The sequence below is a fragment of the Corvus cornix genome, chromosome 17 (assembly GCF_000738735.6).
Source record: "Corvus cornix cornix isolate S_Up_H32 chromosome 17, ASM73873v5, whole genome shotgun sequence".
NCBI classification, from domain to species: Eukaryota; Metazoa; Chordata; class Aves; order Passeriformes; family Corvidae; genus Corvus; species Corvus cornix.
This window is the reverse complement of record NC_046346.1, coordinates 3,657,672-3,680,868: the sequence shown is the minus strand read 5'-3', so window position 1 is coordinate 3,680,868 and position 23,197 is coordinate 3,657,672. Positions and strand designations below refer to the sequence as shown.

The following is a 23,197-nucleotide window of genomic DNA, read 5'->3' as shown; positions in this document are numbered from 1 at the left end:
TTTGAGCTCAGGGCTCAGCCCCTGCCAGCATCCCCCTCTCCGTCAGGAATTAAAGGAGCCACCTCCAAGGTGACCTTCGGGAAGGTGCCACAAGGGACCAGGGAGCTGCCAGTGGATGGGGCCAAGGGCAGCTGTGGGGTCAGTGCCCCCGTTGGCCACCTTACACCATAACCTGTGCCAGGAGCAGCCCAGAAAAATTGTGGCTGCCCCTGGCAGTGTCCAAGGCCAGGTTGGACAGGGCTTAGAGCAACCTGGGATAGCGGAAGGTGTCCCTGCCCGTGGAACCCATGGAATGAGATGAGCTTTAAGGTCCCTTCCAACCCAAACAATTCCATGATTCCATGGTTTTATGATGCACAAACAGCACTGGCAGAGCAGAACCCACATCGTGAGCCTGGACAATGACCCTGTGCTCCTGCCCCTTCCCTCCACGGCCCCCACCCCAGCACGGAGCCCCAGGGCACAGCCAGGATGAGGTGACACCCATGGGAGTGGGGACGGACGCAGCAAGGGAGCAGAGGGACGGCAGGTTTGGAGGCTCCAGCTGTAATAACAGCAGAGTTGGTTTAAAAAAAATTCATTTCCAGGCAGCCTGAAACTACATTTTGCAGGGGGGGGAAAAGAGTTTCCAGCAAAGTCAAAAATTGAAACCACTTCATGTGCAGTGAGACCAAACGCTGTTTGCAGGCCAATTAACCCGGGAAAAACAATTATTACTGCAGTGGCAGCGCTTCGCTTGGAGAAGAGAGCATCAGAGCCTTTGGACTTTTTGGAATCTCTTCCTCCTCTGCCCTCTAATCGGACTCAAATTTACTTGGCGAGTTCCAGACGGGTGCCAGGCCCTTGCAGCTGACCCCGGAGCCAGCTGGGGCACACGGGGGCCGGGAGTTCAGCCGGCAGCTCCTCTTCCCTCTCGGCACCCGCAGCAGCCTCAGTAAAAGCCCTTCACGCGTTTGTTGTCGGGGTCGAACGGGGACTTGGTGTGAGCTTGGGCTGGGAAGGTCACTCCCATCCGCTCCAGCTCGTAGCTGCCACTCTTCACAAAATCCAGGGAAACCTGCGAGGCAGAGCCATGGAAAAACAAACCCCTGTAGGGTGCCAGCATCCCATCTCCATCCCTGGGCAAGCTCCCACCCCACCCCCACAGATCTGCTCCCTGCACAAAACCCAGCTCTACCATCCCAAGAGGATGTGCAGAAAGGAGGAAAAGAGCTGTTAAAAGCACTCTGTTTAAAAAAAAAAACAAACAGTATTTGAAATTTTTTAGGTTTCTTTTTTTTCCCCCTGTGGAGGTACACGATGGAAAGGAAAAAGGGGAAAGTAAAGGGGAAAAGGGAAAAAGGAGATGAAAAGGGAGAGGAGGAACATTCATAACTGGGAGAAAAGGGGGTTCCCAGGGGCAACCGGCCCACAAACCCACTTGCCTTGGGGCTCTTGCAGGGATGCAGGATGAAAAGTCAAGGCAAGCAGGAGCAGGAATCACAGCACACACACAGCTCTTGGTCGGCACAGAGACAGACCCTGAAGATGCCACCCCGACCTCTGCCCACAGCACACCGCTTAATGAGGGCACCTAACTGATTACCCAGGAGCCTCCCAGGGTTAATTAAGAGCCTGCCCTGCTCCTATTGCCCACTGCTCCCTACAACGTGAGTTAATCCACTACTGCAATTAAATATTCGGTCGCAATTAACACCCGAGGCAGCACTTGAGCCGTGCTGGGACCTCACACAGTGACAGTGGGTGACACCAGCTTTGCCAGCGAGCCGTGACACCCCTCACCCTGCAGCCGGCACGGGGAAGCAGGAGGGAGCTGCTGGCCCGCATCCCCCCGCAGGTGAGAGCAGCGGGTCCGTGCCGCTGCAGGGAGCGGGGCTCGGCCATCCCGGGGCTCCGCACTCACCGGGCCGCCCGCGGGGTCACGGATGTAGCCGTAGGCGATGGTTTTGTCGATGGCAAATCCAAAATCTGCCCGCCGGATGTGGCCGACCACCTTCCCGTCCCTCCAGACCGCCTCCAGGCCGAACATGGGCACCTTCCTGCAAGGCACGGGCAGAGCTGCCACAGCGCAGCCCCACCACGGGGCGGAGGGGCTTGGGGGGACCCTGGCTCTGCCCCAGGCCAGCCCAAGTGCCAGGGCTCCCGCTGCCCACAGGCTCATTCACCTCTCCCTGCTGAACCCAAAGTCCCTCCAGCCCGGTCTGCAAAGCCTCCCGCTGCTCGGGGCGAAACAAGATCAACCCCGTCACACCGCTCACAGCTCCCATTAAACATCCACCAGGGGATTTGCGGTGGGATTTAAATTAGAGATGGAATTAGAGCACGGAAAACAGCTGAGCTGGCTCGAAGCTGAGCCCCACGTGCGCCCAGGTGTGGCACCTGTGTGTGTGTGTGCACACGGGGCTGGGTGGGCTCGGTGCTGCTCCAGGGGTGCTCCTGGGCTGGGAGCAGACCCAGCAGGGTACTCACTCCTCCGTGGTGAAGCACACGAGGCGGCGGAAGATGCCCTTGGCTTTCTGAGCCTCCACAGCCTCCCGGCCCAGGAAGGGGATGCTGGACTTGAGCTTGCAGGTGAAGGCCAAGCCTGCTTCTAGTGGGGTGTCGTCGGGGCGCAGGTCTGCGTGCCAGTGCCTGTACCCTGCAGGGAGCAAGCAGGGTCACCCACTGATCTCTGTCACAGCACCAGGACACCGAGAAATCAGCCCTGCCCCCTGGACACGTGCTGCCCTTCATTCACTTGGCCCTGGATGAAACACCCTCGAGAGGAGCCCACACTGGGCAAGTGTCACCATTCTGAGACTCTGCCGCACCTCCAGCCACACTGACCCACCCTGAAGCTGGGAAAAGCTCCTTGCCCTGGTTCCCCTGCTGGAGGGAAAGCAGAGAGTGCTGCTGGAAGGAGGAAAGGACCTTTCTCGATGCTGAGGCTGTCGATGGCTCTGTAGCCGGCGTTGGCGATGCCGTGCCGGGCTCCCGCCTCCATCACCGCCCGGTAAACCTTCACACAGTCAGCCCTGGGCACGTGCAGCTCCCAGCCCATCTCGCCCACGAACGACAGCCTCATGGCACGGACCTGCAAAGGCAAGAGGTCAAACATCCCTGCAGTGGAGCTGGGCTGGGCAGGGTGGCAGAGGCCACATGCTCCCATATCAGGGGAAAAGCCAGCTTTGCCTGGGAACCTTGTGGGAACCTTGTGGTGGAAGGCAGCTCTGTGCTCTCCCTCATGCACAAAGCCAGGGTCAGACTGAAGTTCTCATCTCTGCACAACCTATGCCTGGCACCTCAAACCCAGCTCCCGTCAGTGCCAGTGGGCAGAGGTGGCTGCTGGCAGCATCCTCTGGCTACGGAATCCAGGGCTGGGGTTAGATGTGATGCTCCAGCTCCAGCCGGGCTTTTGTCTCCCTCTGCTGATCCATTGAGACAGGGAAGCTGGTCCCCAGCAGGACTGTCCTACTTTTGGGGCACTTCATGACTGCCGTCCCTCCTCCAGCAGTGTTCCCTTCTTGGACAGTGCTCCCACAGCAGAGGCACCCAAAGACTCTTGGGCAGGGGCTGAGCCCAGTGTCCTGACCCACATCCCATTCCCACCAGGAATGCTCAGGTTTCCCCACGGAGGTCGTGTCCCAAAGCTGTGCTGCCTGATTGGCTCCTCACCAAATCCATGAAGCCCCAAGGAGGAATGAGCAGATCGGCACGAGGGACTCAGTGCTTCTCCAGGGAAGCCTCATTCCCGGGGACGGAGCCTGCCTGCAATCCCAGGGAACAGACCATGCTGGCACTGCAGGCCCATGTTCCCCCCAGCTTCTCACCCAGGCAGCCCTGCCTGCACCCTCCTGCTGTCCCTATGAAACCAACTCCATTCCCAAAGCTTTCCAGGCCAGCTGGGACCACCCCAACGCAGGCACCTTCCCTGGAGACAGCCCCTGAGCCTGAGCTGCCTTTCCCTCTGATTCATCCCATCATATTTCTCCTCTTCCTCCCCCACAAACCCCCTCTGGTTCATCCCTTCAGATACACATCCCCTGCAAAGGCAGAGCTCGCTTTGGGAAAGAGATTAACTCCAGAGTTTTGCTCTGGATTGTGACCTGGCCTTTTAACAAAGCAGTTTTCAGCTCAGAACACACTTCCAGGCTGGTCCTGGTGACCTTGGGGCTGGCTTGGCCATGGTTGGGGCAGAAGCTGCATTTTGCCATTTGCTGAGCTCTGGTGCCAGCTGTGCTCTCTAATCCTGGGGACAAATGCAAACAGACATCAGCAGCTGCTGCCCAGAGCAGGCAGAAGTGCCCAAGGGCTGCCTGGGTTCTGTGCTGCCAGCATGGCCAGGGGGCATGGCTGGGAACCCAAACCCATTCCTGCTTCCCCAAGCACAAAAATCAGGTCCTCAAGCAGAATTTAAGGCAGCTTGTAAGAAGCTTTAACCTCTGCAGTAGGAGTGGAGAGGAGGAGGGAACACACAGGGTGGGGAATTTATTTTGAGGAGCCATGCCAGGAGCCCCTTCCTGCCCTGGTCCTGGCACAGCCCCACAGCCAGGCACAAAGGCTGGCAATCCCTTCCCCAGGGGCACAGGCACAGGGGGCTCAGAGGAGGCTTTTCATCTACACAAAGGTGTCATCTAATTAGGGAACAGCCAGGGATGAGGCTGCTGCAAGCCACCTTCTGTCTTCATTGTGGCAGGAGATGCTCCGGGGATTGACAGGCAACTTCCTGGCTCATTAACCCTGTCTGTGACTGCAGCTAAAGTGCTCTTTACAACCAAGAGCAAGTTACTCCTGGGAGAAACTTCCTCTCAAACCACTGCTGCTCGGTAAGGATGAGCATCCCAGCAAGAGCAGTGCCCCACAGAAAAGAGGTATCCTTGGAAAACTGGGGTGCCAGTGATCAGCTCGGCACAGGGAGGGATTGGGGTTGCCCCCTCGTGTGTGTACCCCAGGCAGGATTCACATCCCACCACAGAGGGGGACCAAGGGCTGGACTCAGCAGTTCTGCTGGATTCCCATAGAAACAGGTTTTTCAGCTGGAGCTGTGAAATAGAATCAGTTCCTGGGTTTTTGTGCAGCGATTCAAAAGCATTCTAAGTATTGTAGAATAGGAAAACCTGAACTTTCCCCTGTCTCCAGCAGTGAGATTCAAAGGGGGACCTTTCTCTGCTGTTCCATACAATGAGAGACTCTATATATAAACTCGCAAACCAAACCGTAATTTCCAGAGTCATTAACGCTGCTGGAACTCTCCTTTGACTCCAGCTGATTCTGTTCAACTACGAGTTAATGCAGGGAAATCTCAGTGATAACTTTTTTAAGATGCTGGGTTCAGTTTAATCCCCCTGGAAGGCGATAATATCAGCAAGGGCTTCAGCCTGCTGCCCTGAGAAATCCTCTCACTCTGATTCCAGCGTGGGATGGAGTCCCTGGTGTTCATTGTCCAGCGGGACAAAGGAGACCTCCTGAAGGGTGGCCCTGGCAGCAGGCAGGGAGTCCCCTCCCAGCCCACACCCCTCAGGCAGGAAAGCTTTTCTCTGTCCATCAGGGAGTTTACACTCCAAAGAACCCACAAAACTTCTGCCAGCTCTGTCTGCCTTGAAGGACCAGATTACTTTTTACAAACTTGAGGTGAAATGCAAATAAACTCATCACACCCGTAGAGACTGGAGCATTTCTGCTCCTTGCCTGGGGGATAAGCAGATTATTACAAGATGATATCGGCCTGCTACAGGCTGACTAGGGAGGGTGTGGGGAGGATTAATGGAGACTAAAATCCAGCAGTTTGGACAACCTGCACCAGTGGATTGGCTTTGAAGTCCCCCAGGCCACGGTTCCCCTCCAAGGGACCCTGGACTTGCTGTGGGTTGAGCTGTTGGGCACCCAAAGCCCAGGGTGCACTCATTGGAGATGGTCTGGAGATTAATCTGACTTGAGCAAAGTCTGTGTCTTAGTTAAACCACCTTAAGGCCTGGCCAGGCTCTTGCTCATAAATCAAGACACCCTAATTTGATTTAGCAGCAATCCCTTCAGCAGGCAGCTGCAGTCGAATTAAAGCCATTTTAATTCTGAATGAAAAGTGGCCGCACGTGGCTTAACCCAATTTCCTTAACATCCAGCCTGCTGCAGCTCCCGGCTCTCCTGCTGCCTTTTATGAGATTTACTGCTTCACCTTCACCTCCTTCATCCCCCACCAGGCACCAGCCTGAGAGCCAGAGCGAGTCCTGGGCACCGTCCCTCCTCCCAGCTGGCTCATCCAGCAGGAGAAGGATGCCCTGGGATCAAGGCCTGCCCAGATTTCCAATGGGAAGGATGGGGTACAAACTCCACCCTCTCTTCCAAAGTGTTTTTGCAGCCATAGGAATATTTCATGTGGGATAAACGTCACTGAGAAAGCAAGGCAGAGTTTCTGGGGGAAACCTTGCAAAAGCTTTTCCCCGATACCCAAACTTGCCAGGTGCAGGTTTTCCCAGGACGTTTCTCCTTTGAGAAAATAACACTTCATGGTCACCGACTCTTCTATTTAGGGTGTTTCAAGCAGGCTCAATCAGCAGCTTCAGGACCTATGTGAGCCCTGGAGCCCGAGCAGAAGCAGGATGATCTGTGCCTGTACAGGAAGCTTAGGGCTGTCAGGCTTCTCTTGTGACCAAACACAGCAGCTGCCAGGCTGCCCAGTCCCTACTGCCAGTACCTGACAAGATTTACATTAAGTTGTCCCCTTTTTTTTTATGAGGAGGGGGAAATGGAAAGTGTCTGGAGTGTCAGGTAGATCTCATCAGCACTGCTCACCCTAATCCATGGAGACGTCTCTCGTTCCTCTGGCATCACTGCAAAGCCATGAGTCACCCCATCCCTTCCCCAAGCTCAGCCCAGGCTGTGGCACCACTGGGAGGGCTGGGAGAGTGGGATGGCACCTGGCAGGCAGTCAGGGAGGGAAACACCCCGTTCCCACTCTGGGTTTTGACCTTTTCCAACAAAAACCACAACAAAACCTCTGCAATAATGAGGGGACACATTCCTAACAGAGGGAGATGGCACAGGGTGCCCAGAGAAGCTGTGGCTGCCCCATCCCTGGCAGTGTCCAAGGCCAGGTTGGACAGGGCTTGGAGCAACCTGGGCTAGTGGAAGGTGTCCCTGCCATGGCAGGGGTGGAATGAGAGGGGCTTTCAGGTCCCTTCCAACCCAAACCAGTCTGGGATTCTACTCTTGGCTGTGCAGGCTGGTGGGTTCTCAGAGCCCAGAGCTCCTGGGGAGCTCAAGGAATGGCCCCTTCCTACCTCACATCCTGCAGCCGTGGTGATTTTGTGTGTGGAGAAGGGGAAGGCCTCGTTGCTGAGGTCGGTGTCAAGCACTTCTTGGAGGACAACACGGCTGTGGGGAAACAGCAAAGTGGGTGCAGTGAAGGGACTCAGTTCCCAGCCTGCCCTGAGGGTTATCCCTAAAACTTTCTCCCTCATCTTTCTGGCAAGACAGACTTCTCACTCCAAAGAGGAGCTGAGGTGGCTGATGTGCAGTGCTGTGGGAGCCTCAAAAGAAATTTCAGTCCCATGGAAAATGGAGTGTTACCCTAGCTGGATCAGCACTCATTGTCATGGGGCTCACACCTACCCCTGCCCAACGTGGGGACCTGCACCTGAGGCAAACCCCACTCCATCCCCTCCATCCCTGAATCCCTCCCTCCATCCCCTGTATCCCTGCACCCCTCCCTGCATCCCTCCCTGCATCCCTCCCTCCACCTCCCCACGGTCAGGTTGCAGGGAGGGGGCCACACCGCTCACCTCAGGGGGCCCTGGATGCTCATCATGCCCAGCTCCTCTGAGCAGTCGAGGAGTTTGCACTGGAATTTCATGTCCTGCAGCACGGTGGTGATGTGGGACCAGTTGTGCTGGGCCACGGCCCCGCCGATAGCCAGGTAGTAGCCGTCCCCTGGAAAACAGCCCCGGGCAGCCTTTCAGGGCTGAGAGTGCTGGGCTGGGTGGGTTCTGCTCTGCAGAGCCTGAAGTGCAGCCCTGAGTCTCTCCAGCTTGCACAGCCCCGAGTGGGGACTGCCAAAAAAAGCCGGGGTTAAAGAGTAGTGGGATTAGGGAAGGCTTTGGGGCTCTGCTAACTGCTTTTTGTGGGGCTCAGCACAGTGAAAACCAGTAAAAGTGAGAGTTTGTGTGAGCATCACAGGAAAAAACTCTGTGGGACCAACAGCACTTTTGTCCCAGTACAGAACAGAGCCTCAAGTGGGGGGGGGAGCTGTGAGCTACAGGTGGGAGCAGGGAATGCTGCTGAGGCCTTAAGAGGCCTCCTAGAAACAGAGATGAGACAGGAGTAAGGGAATAAAGGCAGGTATTTATTTGAAAGGCCTTCAAAGGTACCCCTGGGGAGCCTGAGGCTGTTCTCAAAATGGACCCCGAGATGGACGGCAGGGCACGAGTTCTTCACACTTTTATAGGTTTGGTTCATTTGCATAGCAGGGTTCATTCTCCAATTAAAGCTTCAGTTAATGAGGTAATTTTCCCTCCGCTTGCCCTCCCTTTAGAGGCTTTTGGTTTATAGTTTTAGGGCCTAGGACAGTCTGGGTGTCCTTGGAGAGCAGGCCTGGAGAGGCTTTGTTACGTCTGCCTGGGACGAGAGAGCAGAAATGAACAGGCTCCAAGAAACTCCAGAGTTACACACCAGGCAGTGCAGGGTTTGAAAATAGAAAAGCTAAAACCTAAGGCATCACTGCAGTGACCAGCCCATAACCAGTGTGGGGATTGTACTGTACACAAGGAAGAATTTCGTCTCCTCAGTAATCCTGGGTGGAAAAATCCCGAGGGATGGTGTTTGAGAGCTGATTAATATGTAATCAATCTTCCCGCTGTCTTTCCTGCCACTACGAAATTGCTCTCTGGTATTCTGTCATAATGGTAATAAGTGCAGCCACCTACTGTAACTGGAAAAATAGACTTTGCTGTGATTAAACTCCTCCAGTGCCCGACAGAACCTGCAGCTCCGCCAGCCACTTCCCACCCTGCTTCCTGTGCCAGGGTCCCAGACAGGAGGGAAGAAGGATTCTCCCACAAGGAAGGGATGAAGTCACTGGCACCCCACGCTGCTGGGACAAGCAGGGTGAGATTGCCCCAGAGCACTGAAGGTGACACAGCGCGGGGACAGGGCTCTGTGGCACCGGCCACCCAAGTGCACACCCTGTGCTTGGCCACAGGCGAGCTCAGCATCCTCCTCCGCAGCTGCCTAATGCCATTTCTGCCCCCAGGGCCGCTCTGCTGCCTTTCAATCCCCCTTAATTGCAGCTGATAAGGACTCGGACAGAGGTCAGAGCCGCCAGCCGGGGCTGGACAAACCCAATAACAGCGATGAGCAGTGCAGGGCCCCGGGGACAGGGGCTGTAATCGGGTTACGGGGACTGGAGGATAGAGGTGGAAAAAGCCAGGTGGCTGCCATTAGGAAAATGCAATCACCCCGGTGCCTGCAGCCCCTCCAGCTTGGCAGGGATGGAGGAGGTGCTGGAACGAACCTGCCCAGGACTGGAAAGGGTACGTTGTGACTTGCACAACGTGGCTCCCTCTCAGAGGGAGAAAAACACCAAAATTCCCTTTCCTGAGGCAGCAGAGCTGAGAGGAGGCAGCTGCACACAGCAAGAGCTACCTTCACCTGTTAGAAACCCCAACATTTCTATTGTAGCTAAGGAGTTAAACCCAAAATTTGTGTGCATTGACACAGCTGAAAAGGCAGCGGGAAAGGCTGGGAACTGAACGCAGCCAGCGCCCGCAGGAATGCTCCCTCCTGCAGCATCCTCGGGCTCGGGGCTTTTACCTTCAAAAGCTGGGGCCAGGGGGGACCCCGGCGCCCCGGGGCTGATCCTGCTGACGGTCAGGTCGCTCTCCACGCCGCCCTGCCGGTTCAGCATGCAGGTATACACGGTGGAGCCTGCGGAGGGCACACGGGCACCGCTGCCCATCAGCCAGCCCCGGCACGGAGCCGTGGGGCAGAGGGAGGTGGGCAGCAGCAGCAAGATGCGTCCCCATCGTTAAATGGCTTTGCCCTGACCCACCCTGGGTGTGCCAGCAGCAGGAAGGGGAAAGGAACGAGGCTTTTTCCCCTTTCCTGTGTGAGGAGCTGAACTTGCATCCTTGGAAAGGCTGCTTCGGAAAAGGGAACAACGAACCACAGCTGGCGGGGGCTGTGCTTGATTTACTCCAGCACCCATCGCAGCTCCAGATGTGAGCCATAGCTGGAGCCAGAGGGCCAGAACCCCCTCCCTCATCCCTGAGGGAGCATCTCCGAGCACTGAGCCCCTGTACAAACGAGGCAGGACCCAGACTCTGGTGAGAACAGGGAGAGCAGCCTCTCCCACACCCTTCCCATACCCTCTGCAAAGGCAGCATTTACAGGAAAAGCCAGTCTGGGTTCCCCTGGGTTGTTCTGGGGTGTGATTTCCCCAACAAAACGAGGAACTGAGCCTGTACCTGGAGCTTTGCTCACATCAGCACTGAACAGCCAGTCGGCTGCTTTCGTAGCTTCAGGCCCAACCAGGTAGAATTTCCCAAAATAAGACATGTCGAAGAGAGCCAGGGCATTCCTGCACGTCAAACATTCATTCTTGATCTGCAATTAAAGCAAACACGGCGCTGAGGCTGAGCCATGCTCTGAGCCCACAAAGGGAAGCACAAATCAAACCATTTACATAACGGGAAATGATACCAGGACACTCGCCCGGTGCCTTTAAAGGCTGCACAGCTTCAAAACGCTCCTGAAAGAATCAGGTATTCACTGGAGCGAGCCTGACAGGCCATCCTGAGTGCCTGATCCCATTCCTTACCTCACTAACTCAGTGACAGTTATCATTAATAACACCTGAATTTCATCAAATTGAGGTTTTTTTCCCCAAGCTGGTCTCAACACTTTAGGAGAGCAGCAGCATAATTCCCATGGCTTCTCCCCCGAGGTTTCTGAGCACGGGCCACACATTTCTCTTCATATTTTTGGAACATTTTTCCCAGTTTGGGAGCTTCCCCTCCCTCTGAGCATCACCAAATCCACCCAAAGCAGCCCTGGCAGGGCAGGAGGGGCTGCCAGCCCCACTCACGATGTCGTGGTGAGGGGGGAAGTCGAAGGTGTACTCGTCCCCCAGCAGGCGGTTGTAGGCGTAGTCCCTGTGGCGCTCCCGGCCGTAGGCGCCGTAGTAGTCGTAGTCCAGGACCTGGGGGAGCGGTGGGAGCACGGGGATGGGGAGGAAGAGGATGTGAGGCCAAAGCCAAAGGGCTCCGTGCCATATTCACCCCACTCCAGGAGAGCTGGCTGTGGTGGTGGGTCCCCATCCTGGCAGTGATGGGTCCCCACCCCAGCATCCCTGCCCATGGAGATGGATCCCCACCCCAGCATCCCTGCCCATGGAGATGGATCCCCACCCCAGCATCCCTGCCCTCAGTGATGGATCTTCACCCCAGCATCCCTGCCCTCAGTGGTTGATCCCCATCCCAACACCCCTGCCCTCAGTGATGGATCCTCACCCCAACATCCCTGCCCATGGAGGTGGATCCCCATCCCAACATCCCTGCCCCCAGTGATGGATCCTCACCCCAACATCGCTGCCCTCAGTGACTGATCCTCGCTCCAACATCACTGCCCTCAGTGATTGATCCTCACCCCAGCATCCCTGCCCATGGAGATGGATCCTCACTCCAACATCCCTGTCCATGATCATGAGTCCTACCAGAGCATCCCTGCCCATGGGGATGAGTCCTGACCACAAAATCCCTGCCCTCAGTGATGGATCCTCACTCCAACATCCCTGCCAATGGTGAGGGTTCCTACCACAGCATCCCTGCCCTCAGAGATGGATCCCCACTACCGTTGGTCCCTCCAGGCTGAACACCCCCCCCCAGCCTGTGCTGTCCTTACCGGAGCTGCTCCCCCAGGGCTGAACCAGCCGGGTCTCTCCCAGCCGTGCCTCTCCTGGAAAACACAGCCCTGTCGCAGCAGCTCCTACACAAAAAAAAAAAAAACAACAAACAAAAACCAGGAGCAAAAAGGTTTTTTAAAAAGCTTTTTCACTGCTTTTCGAGCAGCACCCAGGCTGCCCTCCTTGGGTGCAAATGTGGGCTCAAGACCAGACTTGTGACCCCTTGGCTTTGGCTATCAACAGCCAAAATCAGCCCTGCAGTTTGTCTTTTAGAACAGTGTCAAACCTAAGAATTGCCTGATTTTTGTCCCCCTCAGGAAGGATATTTTCCTCAAGGCTGGTCAAGGGGCAAAGATTCACAGCCCAGCTGTGCACCCCACCAAAACCTGCACTAGGGTGCCCAAATTAGTGACCAGGAGATGCTACATGCAGACAGCAGGATTCCCCACCATGTTTACAGAGTAATTATATAACAACATCTAATATTTATACAGCAACCTTCTCATTCCTCCTCTGTGCTCTCAGGAAAATCTCCCTGCATGCAATTAATTAGGGATCCATTAAGACATTTCTGTTTGGAGCCTCAGCTCGGAAAAGAATGGATTTTGTTGAACATCTCAGAAATCATTCAGTGCCTATTTATAAAACACAGCACATGTTCTGGAGCTGCACGGATAAATGCCAGGCTGTCAGTCAAGTGGGCATCGCTTATTAGACGTGCTATTAAAAAACAAATTGCATCCTCAGTGACAGAAAACAACTGAGCTGTCAACCAAACACCGGGGGCCGGTGGGCAGGGGTGTCTGTTTTACTGCTTGAGCCTCTGCCCTCCAGTTGGAAGAGGAACGGTGTGATGGCAAACAGAAGCAGGAATGGGCTTGGGAAAGGTGGCTTTGCCAGGGCTGGGATGAGGCTCTGGAGCTGAGTCACCCTGAGCACCTCAAGGGATTTGGGGGCCTCTGAGCTGCTGGTGCAGCAAAATCCTGGGAATTAGGTTTTTCTCTCAACTGCTGCATCTTGAGAGCATCCAGCTATGGAGATATGTGTGAGGAAGCGGCTGGGAAAGGCAGGAGAAGGAGGAAGCCCTGGGAGCAAAACCACTCAGGGGGTGCTGGCAAAACCATCTCCAGAGGCACATCCCTCTTCCCACATCCCTCCTTGTGTCCCAGCCTCATCCACACTGAGAGACGCTGTTCTGGGGAGAAGCTGCTGCTGAACTGTGAGCAGGACACGGAGAGCAGGCACAGGAGATTCCTGTGAGCATTCAGCACCCTCTCAGCTGCCCCTGGCACCCACTCAGCCTCGGAGCCCTCCTCTCCCCTCTTCCCTTGCCTCGATCCATACCTGCTGAGTTCAATATCATGGGAATGCTCAGCATCTCTACCATTAAACTGCCCATGGCCCCAGAACCTTCACAGTGAGCTTTGGGATCCGGCAGGGATCTCCCCGGGATGGATGGATGGATGGATGGATGGATGGATGGATGGATGGATGGATGGGAGCACAGCAGTTTTGGGGAGCGACACAGCTGCAGCCACTCCTTGTGAGCTCCTTTTTGCTGCTGTGAGGGCCAGCCCAGGTCGTGCCCTCACCTCGTGCAGGGCGTCCTTCCTCACGTTGCGTCCTGCCAGCGGCTCGTCGTGGGGGAAGACGACGGAATAGTTCTTGGCGTAGGACTCGTGGCTGCGCTCCCGGATCCAGCGGTTGTTGTCGGTCAGGGAGTGGTGAAACCTCCTGGAAGGCAGGGAGATGGCAACATCTGGATGAGCCCCCCAGGTCATGGCCCTTTTGACCAGACCCAGATGTGGGTGCAGCTGCTGGTGTAAAATTGCTCTTCCTGCTCCAGTTTCGTGGGGAGAGCAAAAGAGCCAAGCAGGGCTCGGTGCTGGCCGTGCCATGGTGCTGACCATCGGAGCTGCAGCCCCCACCGAGCTCCCAGCCCCACCCCAGAGCAACTTCGAGCAGAAGACAGCCCTGCTGAGCAGTGGAAAGAGAAAAAAAATGAGCCTTGAGGCTAATTCTGCCCCACTTCAACATGGGAACGACCTCAGGGCACACTCCGGCTTTAAACACAGCCCTGATGAGGGAATGAGCCCTGGACATTCCTTACATTTTTCACCCAATTCTCCCCAGGCTGAAATATAAATACACCCCAAATCATTTTCAATTCATCTGACGTATTTTCATCTTTCAAACAGAAAAGCTCCTTGAAGGAATGTGCCAGCTCAGCCCATGGCCAGGTTGTTATTCCCAGAGACCTGTAACTCAGGGAGAGCAGCCCTGGGCACAGGTGGCACGTTTCCCAGGGCTGGAGAAAGGGAGCCAGGCAGGGCTTGAAAGACAAGATGTCATTTCTAGGCACTTCTAAAATGATACTTTCAGCTTTTCTTGCTGCTTGGGTGGAGAAAACAGGCAGAGCAGTGGGGCTGAGCCCTGCAAGGGATACAAGGGATGCTCCCCAAGAGTTTTGAGAGTAGCTGCCTCTTCTGCTGGCAGAAGGTGACACATGGCATGTCACCAGCAACCCCTGGTTGCCCCATCAGCCTCAGCCCCTTCACCAACGAGCTGAATTCTTGACAGCGGCAAGCGGGCAACAGCTGCCAGATGAAATATTTACAAGCAAATGTTCTGAGAGGATAAATATTGAAATGTGAGGAACAGGGAGTTATTTAAAGAGGAGCTTGGTAGTTGTCAACAAAAGGAAGGAATGGGACTGACAGCTTGATGACAGGGCACAGGGGACACGAGAGATGTTTGGGTAATGCAGATGCAAGGGCTGGGAAGCTCCTGGCTGCTCTGAGCAGGGCTGGGGTCCCTCGGTGCAGGTCAGGGGGGCTGTGCTGGTCTGGGATTTCTCCATCTCTCCATCCCCATCCCGAGCCCAGCTGGTGGAAGGGGGCAGCTGGAGGCATCTCCCCCTGATCTCTGCAGGCCCCTCAGTCCCCCAGCCCAAGCCAATGTGGCCTTTCCCAGCTTGGCCACTAAAGCAACGAGAGATTTTCAAAGCTTTGTCCCCAACAAGGTGGCTGCTGTCACTGCAGCCCTGTAAGGAAGCCCAAACCCAATCAAAGGTAATCAAGCAAGCCAAAAGCAATTACTGAGCCAACATCTGCACAGTCACAACCCCCGGCCCGGGTGGTGCTGCAGAGGGGGGGCCAAGCTGATCGTTGTGCTGCTGAAATCATCCCCCCGATTATTAACTTAGAGGATTAGGCACGGCACTAACTGAACAGCAAAACCCAAAGGTAATCACCCCGTCCTGCCCCATCAGCGCCATCCCCTCGCGCCTGCTGGAAGTTGTTTGTGTGGGAGCGGAGTGAGGCACACGGGATAAACCCCACGTGGGCACTCGGGACACAGACACTGCCTGGGCACCCATTCCCGATCCAGCATCCAGCCCTGCCTGGAAAGCGTCCCCAAGGAGCACCAGGGATGAGGAGGGAGCTGGGGCAGTGCGGGTGACTTGCCTGATGTCGTAGCCGTACATGTCCTTCTCCGGGCGGCCGTGGATGATCCAGTGAGCCAGTTCCCTGCCGCAGCCGCCTCCCAGCATCATCCCTGGGGGAGAGGGGGGCATGCAGATGATGCCAGGAGGCCAAGCACGGCTGTGGAATGCCAGGATCCGCCTGGGATCCGATGCCAGCAGGTGGTGATCCCCTCAGGTCTCTCTTACCGGCGCTGTTGAAGCCACAGCCGAGGAAGAACCCTCGGACCTCCGGAGCTTCTCCCATGAGGGGTTTGTGGTCAGCTGTGAACGACTCTGAAAAACAGAGAGGGGCTGTGCCAGCGAGGCCAGGACAGGGGGATCACACACCTTGGGGATGTGTCACACGCTTTACAAACAGCTTTCCTGCAGCTTCCCGTGCTGACCCCGTCCTGCTCCCAGAGAGGTCAGTGGGGCCAGAACTGGACCAACACTGAGCACTTCCCAGCACAGGTTTTGGGAGTTAGACTGAAAATTTGGGAAGCAAAATGAATTCCCCTGCACGCAGGAGAAGGTGCACGAGGCACTGTGAGGGCTCTTTTTTCCTTCCCAATCCCCCAGTCAAGGGTGCTACACTGATCTGTTTGTTGCTGTTTCAACCTCTGAGCCCTATTTCCTGGTGGTGACTGTATTCCACCTTCATCAGTTCCTGCTGGGAGATTTCATGACTTTGGTTCAGCTGAGGGACTGCTGGGGATGTCTCTCCTGTGCTCATAATGTCTCCTGCTGCCAGTGCTTTTCCACAGGGCCATCAGCCCTGGAAATCCCTCTGCAAATCCTCAGCAGGGAGGACAGCAAAGCCCCTGACAGAGGTGTGCTATCCTCCTCCGTGTTTGATGATGGTCCATCCATCCATCCATCCATGTGGAAGGAGAGAGGGAAGACTGAGTTCAATGTGGTCTTTCCCCACTCAGCAATGCCCAGTCTGTGTCCCCTGGTCCCACTGCTCCAGAGAAGACAGGAGCAGAGCCAGAATATTTCCACTGTCACCAGAGCAGCTCCTCACGTGCCAGCACCCCTGCACACACATTCCAGGCTACAAACTCAGGGAGTTAATGGAGCAACAGCCAGAGCACCTCCCCTGCCAGCACGGCTGACTTTGCCCTGGGATGGGTGGTGAGGGCTCCAGGCACCTTGGCACAGTGACCCCAGCAGAGGGGACAAAGCCTTGGCCATTTGCTTCAGCCCAGCGTGACTCAGCTGCCACAGGCTGCTGGTTTCAATCAAGAAGGAGAAGAGGAGGAGAGCTGAGCCTTGGGAAATGACAATTATGGCACCACAAAGAGGAGACATTCATCTACCAGCAGCCACTTCTGCTCTGCTCACACCACAGTGTAATCAAACCACTGGACCCAGGGCCAAGGTCTCCACTTTGTACCAGTCATGTTTGATCTGCTGCAGGGCCGGAGATGTGCCACACTTTCCCCTCATACAACCCAAAGAGCTTCCCTTTAAGTGCCTCAGCAAAAAGGGCTTTTATTACAGTTGATTTTTTTAGTGTACAGTGGATTTTAAGGCTGAACCAAGCGTGCAGGGCTCAGGCTCGATGTCTGGCACTGCAAGGATGGCTTTAACTCCACACCAGACTGCCTGGGATGTAAATCTGGGTAAATCTCATGTCACTGGACCAGGAGCAAGTAGTAAAAATAATTAGAGAAGATAACACTTGGTAAAATAACAGCCACTGCTTAAAAACATCTGCCCCTTAATTTTCCAGTCCAGCAGCCACAACATCAGCTGGAAATCCATTCACTCCCAGACTGGAACAAGGCAATCAGCTCCCCAGGGAAATGGTTTTAAACTGAAAGAGGGTCAGTTGAGATGATAAGAAATCTATAAGGTCATAGGAAATGATAAGATAGAAGTTATTTCCAACAAGGGTGGGGAGGCCCTGGCACAGGGTGCCCAGAGAAGCTGTGGCTGCCCCATCCCTGAAAGTATCCAAGGCCAGGCTGGACAGGGCTTGGAGGAGCCTGGGACAGTGGAAGGTGTCCCTGCCCATGGCAGGGGGTTGGAATTCGATAACCTTTGGAGATCCCTTCCAAGCCAAAGCATTCTGTGAGTCTCTGGATGTGTGACTCTATTCCTCCACCCAGGCTGGGCCTGGAATGCCACCCCTTGGAAGATGCCACCACTGCAGCCGGACCAGCAGCACTTCCTCTGTGTTCAGAGAGTTCTTCTTCTCCCCAGGTTATAAAGTTGCCCTTTGCCTCCAGCAAGATCCTTGGAGAAACCCAGCCGCCACGGTGTCACCACAGTGTCACCACAGTGCCACCACAGCCACGTTACCTGGCCCACAGACGGTGGATTTAATTCCTGTTTTCTCCAGAACTGGCACTCTGTTGACAGCACCTTCAATGTGTTGCATGAAAACATCCCAGTCCAGGTCAAAGAGGCCAAAAGCAAATTTTTCAGATACCTAAAGTTGAGAAACACGAATCAAGACACAGAATAGATGGTGTGAGACCTTCTCATGTCTGGCAGCCTCGGAGAAGATAAGTCGAGGCTGCATTGAATCTCTGCGGTTTTTGGGTTTTCATGAACAATCCAGACAAACCAGAAGTCTGAATTAAGGATAGAGGGATGGGCACAGGGGCTTCTGGCTCTCCTGCACTGCGTATCTGTGCCACAGACAGCCCCAAAGGGAAGATGTTCCCCCCTGGTTTCCCCACCAGCCACCGGAGGTTGGTACCCGCAGAATGCGGGGGCTGAGCGCTCACGCCTGCGCCCATTCCTCCGAGGTGGCTTCCCTGGAAACCTGCCTCGTTCCCCCAGAAAACCTCCCGGCTCCACTCACCTCCTCCCAGAAGATAGGGTTTGACTCATATCCACCCACGGAAAGGGCATCGCCTTGGAGACGGAGATAGACCGAGGCGTCGTGATCACGAACATTTGGCATGTTCTGAAAAATGGGGAGGGGGGAGTGCAGGGGTCAGAGGAGGCCAAGGGCTGTGGGGACACCCCTGCAGCACCCAGCGAGGTCCAGGGCACAGGGTGGGCAGCTGCAGCAGTGACCTGCCGAGGATGGCACAAGCAGTGGCTCTGGGTGTTCCCTCAGCACCGAAATTTGGGCACCTGCTTTGCCCCGAGAGGAAAACACCCAGCTCAGCTCCAGCAAACCTGGCCAAACCATGCGCAGAGCAGCTTCCACAGACACCTGAGCAGCACCCAGGGGTGCCCTGGGGACAGCAAGCAGCCCCTGTGGTTGATCCTAGCTCAGGAATCATCACTCCTCTGCCACCCGCCTCTGCAGGAGGATGCGGCAGCTCCACGCGCAGGCAGTGGTGCACGAAGAATGAGGGATTTGTTCTCGTGAATAATGGATGGGGAAACATTTAGATAACACTGAAGAATCGGTGTAGGGCCTGCTGCAAGCCGTGTTGACAAGTGGAATTAAGTGGATTGAACGGGAGGCACCGAGGTCTGCGAGCTGCAGCCTCTCCTCTGAAGTCTTCCTGGCTGCGTAGGGCACCGTGGAGTTACTGGGACAGAAATGTAACCGTGGACCACGGCATTTTTACAGCGAGGCACCTCGTGCTGAAAGGTCAGACACAGACCGTGTCAGCAGGATGGAAAGCAATTAATGTGTCACCCTCAGAGTGCTGGGGCCTGAGAGAATGAAGCCTCCTTCAACTCCCGAGCAATTCTCCACAGCCAGATGGCAGGAACAGATTATTAGGGATGGTTTAGGAATGCTTGGAGAGCTACACCTCTGCCTGCGGGGCCTGGGGCTTGCTCAGAAAGGGTCTGGGATCTTTATGAGGGCTGTTTTCAGACACCAAACACAGAGATCCTGAGGAAAAAAAATTATCCTGCCAGTTGTACCCTCGTTAAATATTAAATCTGACTCTGTTCAGGGTGGTCTGCCAGCCCTGCTGAGGGTGTGCACTCCCCCAAGAGCAGAGCCTGGCCTGGCAGAAGGGGGGAGGTCCCACAGGTCTGGGGGTTCCTGAAAGGGTCAGGGGTCTTTCTGCCTCTCCAGCCCTGTCCCCCAGGGCAGAGGAGCCGAGCTGCAGCTCGTGCAGGACTGACCTGGATGCCCTCGATGCGCTCGGTCACCACGTAGGCGTGGTGCATCCCCACCAGCGGCACGTGCACGCCCGCCAGCCGGCCCAGGGCCCGTGCCCACACTCCTGGAGAGACAACAACGACCCCGAGCTGAGCCCCTCTCCATCCCCCACACCCCCAGACAGCTGCAGGTGACAGCCACACCGGGGACAAGGGCTGGCACAGAGTTTCTGCCTCACGGGAGCAAAGCCACCTGTGAGCTGTGGCCGCTGCCCCTGTCCCACATCTTCCCCCGTGCCCTGCCCCCTGTACCTGCACAGTTCACCACGCAGGGAGTCTGGATGGTCCCGTGGGCTGTCTCCACTGCATGCACCCTCTTCACCCCAAAATCATCAGTTCTCACCTGGATACCCGTGACCGGGCAGTTCTCGATGATCTGGTGGCAGAGGAAAGGTGGCAGAGTCACAGCGGGGTCACAAGGGCGGGGGGACAACCCACCTCACCTGACATGCAGCCCCCAAATCGGGGAAAAGTGAACCTAAGCAGCCTTCTGAGCACCTTGTCTTGCTCCTAAAAGTCTTTTTTCCACCCTCTCTTTCCCCTGGATCTCACGGTTCCTGCCAGCTTCGTCACTGTGACCCAACCAAGAAGGACAACACCCTTCTTGGGGAAGACCCAAATCTGCAGGAGCAGCTCTGCCCTGGTGGGAAAGGACGAGATGGGGAAGGCAGAGGATGAAACCAACGGGCATTAATGAGTAATTACTAATTAAGAGCTACCGTAGCGCCTCTGGCAGTCGCTGCTCTGGCAAGAGTTGAGCAGGTGCCAGCGGGATCCATGGTGCCATCCTTGGGGACGTACAGGGTGCCATACAGGTCATCGATGTTCATCAGAGGGTACAGGTCCTTGGTCTGTGACGGGGTCAGGACGTGGGACTCCACACCATACACCTTCCCCAGCTGCCAAGGGACAGGAAATCCGGGAGCTCAGGTAAGGAACATTTGCTCATCACTTGCTGCTGAAGGAGGAGGAGGAGAATCCCAGGACAGGTTTATCTCCCATGTGAGGCAAACCCTAAATCCAGCATGGGGTGATGCTCAGATTTCAGGGAATATGGCCCCAGATTTGCATTCGAGCTGCCTGTGCAGCTGGAAAAATGATGCTGCACGATGGGGAAAATGATGCTGCCATTGTTTGAACTGTCAAAAATCCATGTCTGGATTTAATTTTGCGGACTTTGGAGCAGTTTGACGGATTTTTGCTGCCTTATGAATCAGGAGGCTGCCCTGGAAGGGCCACTTGCTGCTTTTCAGTGGGAAGCCAGTGAGGGATGGGACATTCAGAGACCTGGGGGCTCCACAGCCCTGGGATCTCCAGCCCTGCTCCCAAAACCCGCCCCCCTCCTGCAGCCCACCCTGCCGGGGACACCCCGGGGCTCCTCCCTACCGACATGAGCCTTTTGTACTCATCCAGGCGCTGCTTGTTGGAGGCGATGAAGAGCCCCCCGTTCTCCACCCAGCCCGTGTGCAGCCCCGTCTCGGCCGGCAGATCCCGGCTGACCACATCCCGCGTGTGCGCCAGCAGCTCCACTTCCACATCGCTGGGACGCAGCTGCCACAGGAGACCTGCGGGGGACACGGCCAGGGTGGCACGGACGCTGTGTCACCTCTCCATCACCCCGAGCGGGGTGCAGAGGGGGTCCCCATGTCCTGCGCGTGTCCTGTGTCACCCTGCGGGGCTCGTGCTCCATCTCGTGGATACGCGGCAAAGCTACAAAGCATCGGTTTCTGTCCTCCTCGGGCGACAAATGAATGGGGGAAAGGGTTTTATGGAGGGGATGGACCCCAAAAGTGACCCCAAGAAAGAGCTTGTATAGCTCTCCCTCTCTGCCAAAGAAAAGTGGCTGAAAGAAGGGGGGGAAAATTGTGGAAATAAAGTGTTTCCTTTTCCTGCAGCCGCTTAAATCTCGGGGGGGAAAAAAAGGAAATTGGGGGGCGGGGGGGGACCACGTTTAAAAAAAGGTTATGGCGGAAAGAAAACCAGAAATTCTCAACACTTAAAGCCCAAACTCTCCAGCCCATCCAGATGCAGCCTGTGCAATGGATCCACCCCAGGGACAGCGGCTCATCCCAAGCCCTGAGCATCCCCGTGCGCACCTCGGGGAGCGCCCGAACCGCGCCCCGCGCCTCACCCGCCGTGTGCCAGGTGGTGCCCGAGGTCAGGCGGTCCCTCTCCAGCAGCACCACGCCGCTGACCCCCATCTTGGCCAGGTGATAGGTGGTCTGGCAGCCCAGGCTGCCCCCGCCGACCACCACCACCTGTGCCGAGGCGGGCGGGGGCCGGCTGGGCTCGCCGCTCCCGGGGCCCTCCTCCTGCAGCGTCTTCTGGTACGGGACGCTCTTCTTGGCCGTGGGGCCCGAGGCGCTGCTGAAGGGCCGGGGGCTTCTCCAGGGGGCTGGCAGGCGGCGGGGGGCGGCTGCCTGCCAGGCACGGCTCATGTAGGACATCTCCACCTGCAAATCCCAAAATCAGCTCAGGGGATCCCTGGCCAGCCCCGCTGCTCACCTCACCACCCATCTCTGGATGCTGAGCCCTGGGGACACGTCCCTGAGTGGGCTGCTGGGATCCCTTTCCAGTGTGCAGCTCCCAAACACCCTCCAGAGGGGCCCCCTTAAAGAAGGGGCTTGGGAATTCCCAGGCCACGGCCACCCCGTGCTCGCTCACGCCTCCAGAAACCGCTTTTATTTTCCCCCCCTGGAGCTCAGGAGCTGTTTGGGTGCATCGAAGGTGCCAGGTTTGCTCCCTGTCAGAGGGAGGTGCAATGGCTGCTGGGGACAAACGGGGACAGATCCAGCCTGCAGACACCGTAACCCCTGCGCGGGTCCTGGCCGAGGCCACGGTTCGGGATTTGCTCCCGGCACAGGATTTTGGGTGCCCGTGAGGGGTGCAGTGGGGCCAGCACAGAGCCCCTCCCACACCAGCCACAGGCCATGACCAGAATCTGCCCTGGGGGTCACCCCACTGAGACCCCCCTCTTGCTGCCACGTGGCCACCAGAGCACCCGCTGTCCCCACGGTGTCCCCACAGTGTCCCCACAGTGTCACCCCAAGCTTCAAACTCCCACTTGGAAATCCTGACACCGCAGGAGTTCCCTGGACAGCTCACGGCACATTCCCACCAGGCTCCACTCACCAGCGAGGCTCGCTCCGGGCTGGCTTTCCCTGCCGGGATGTCGTGGGGCCCTTGCCTTCCTCCGATGCTCTCCTCCTCCTCCTTCTCCTCCTCCTCTTCCGTCACCTTGGCCCCTGCTGCAAAAAAATATTAACCAGCACTCGGAGGCGAGTGGAGCCAGCCTGAGCAGACAGAAAAGAAGGACTTACCTCCCTTGTCCCCCTTCTTGTGGCTCTGCTGCTTCCCAAGTGAGACAAAAAGGCCGGCAGAGCAGAGAAATTCAAAACAGGGAGGAAAATGCTGCTTTTCTCCCCGGCTCGGTGCCCAGCAGACAACAAACAGCCCAGCTGGGGCCAGGGGGACTCGCAGCCTCCCGGGCTGGCTCGGCGCTGGCTGGAGTTGTCAGCTGGATGCCAGAGAGCAAACACGGTGAGGAAAGGCACCATCTGACCCTCCTGCCACAGTTCCCAGCGGCTGCAGTTGAAGAGCAGAGTTAAAATTGATTTACACCTCTCCTAGGCCAGACCCGAGAGCTCAAAGGGAAGGTGGCAACACCAAAAAAAAATTAATTTAGAGCTGGGTAGAAAAAGAAGGGTCTGATTTCGATCTGTAAACCTGAAGGTTCGTTGTTCCTTCTGCTCAGGGCTCACCCCTGGAACTCG

The 23,197-nt window shown here is 56.3% G+C and overlaps 1 protein-coding gene across 2 annotated transcripts; it reads right to left on the bottom strand.

Annotated features, from left to right (window-relative positions):
• Window positions 1-561: 561 nt before the first annotated feature.
• SARDH (sarcosine dehydrogenase) lies at window positions 562-23,197 on the bottom strand. Of its 2 annotated transcripts, none has more exons than XM_039561470.1 (22): window positions 22,745-23,197; window positions 22,557-22,672; window positions 21,556-21,877; window positions 20,811-20,989; window positions 20,144-20,323; window positions 19,677-19,800; window positions 19,389-19,489; window positions 18,154-18,258; window positions 17,646-17,775; window positions 15,546-15,632; window positions 15,340-15,430; window positions 13,465-13,606; window positions 11,872-11,955; window positions 11,057-11,170; window positions 10,437-10,575; window positions 9,784-9,897; window positions 7,758-7,905; window positions 7,257-7,350; window positions 2,911-3,073; window positions 2,470-2,638; window positions 1,904-2,039; window positions 562-1,057 (listed from the first exon to the last, which is right to left on the bottom strand). In XM_039561470.1, the coding sequence occupies exons 3-22, from the start codon at window positions 21,869-21,871 to the stop codon at window positions 932-934; spliced, it is 2,742 nt and encodes a 913-aa protein (XP_039417404.1). In that variant the 5' UTR covers window positions 21,872-21,877; window positions 22,557-22,672; window positions 22,745-23,197; the 3' UTR covers window positions 562-931. The 2 variants fall into 2 exon arrangements, with proteins under 2 accessions (XP_039417404.1, XP_039417405.1); XM_039561471.1 differs by having other exon boundaries at window positions 22,557-22,669; window positions 22,745-22,929.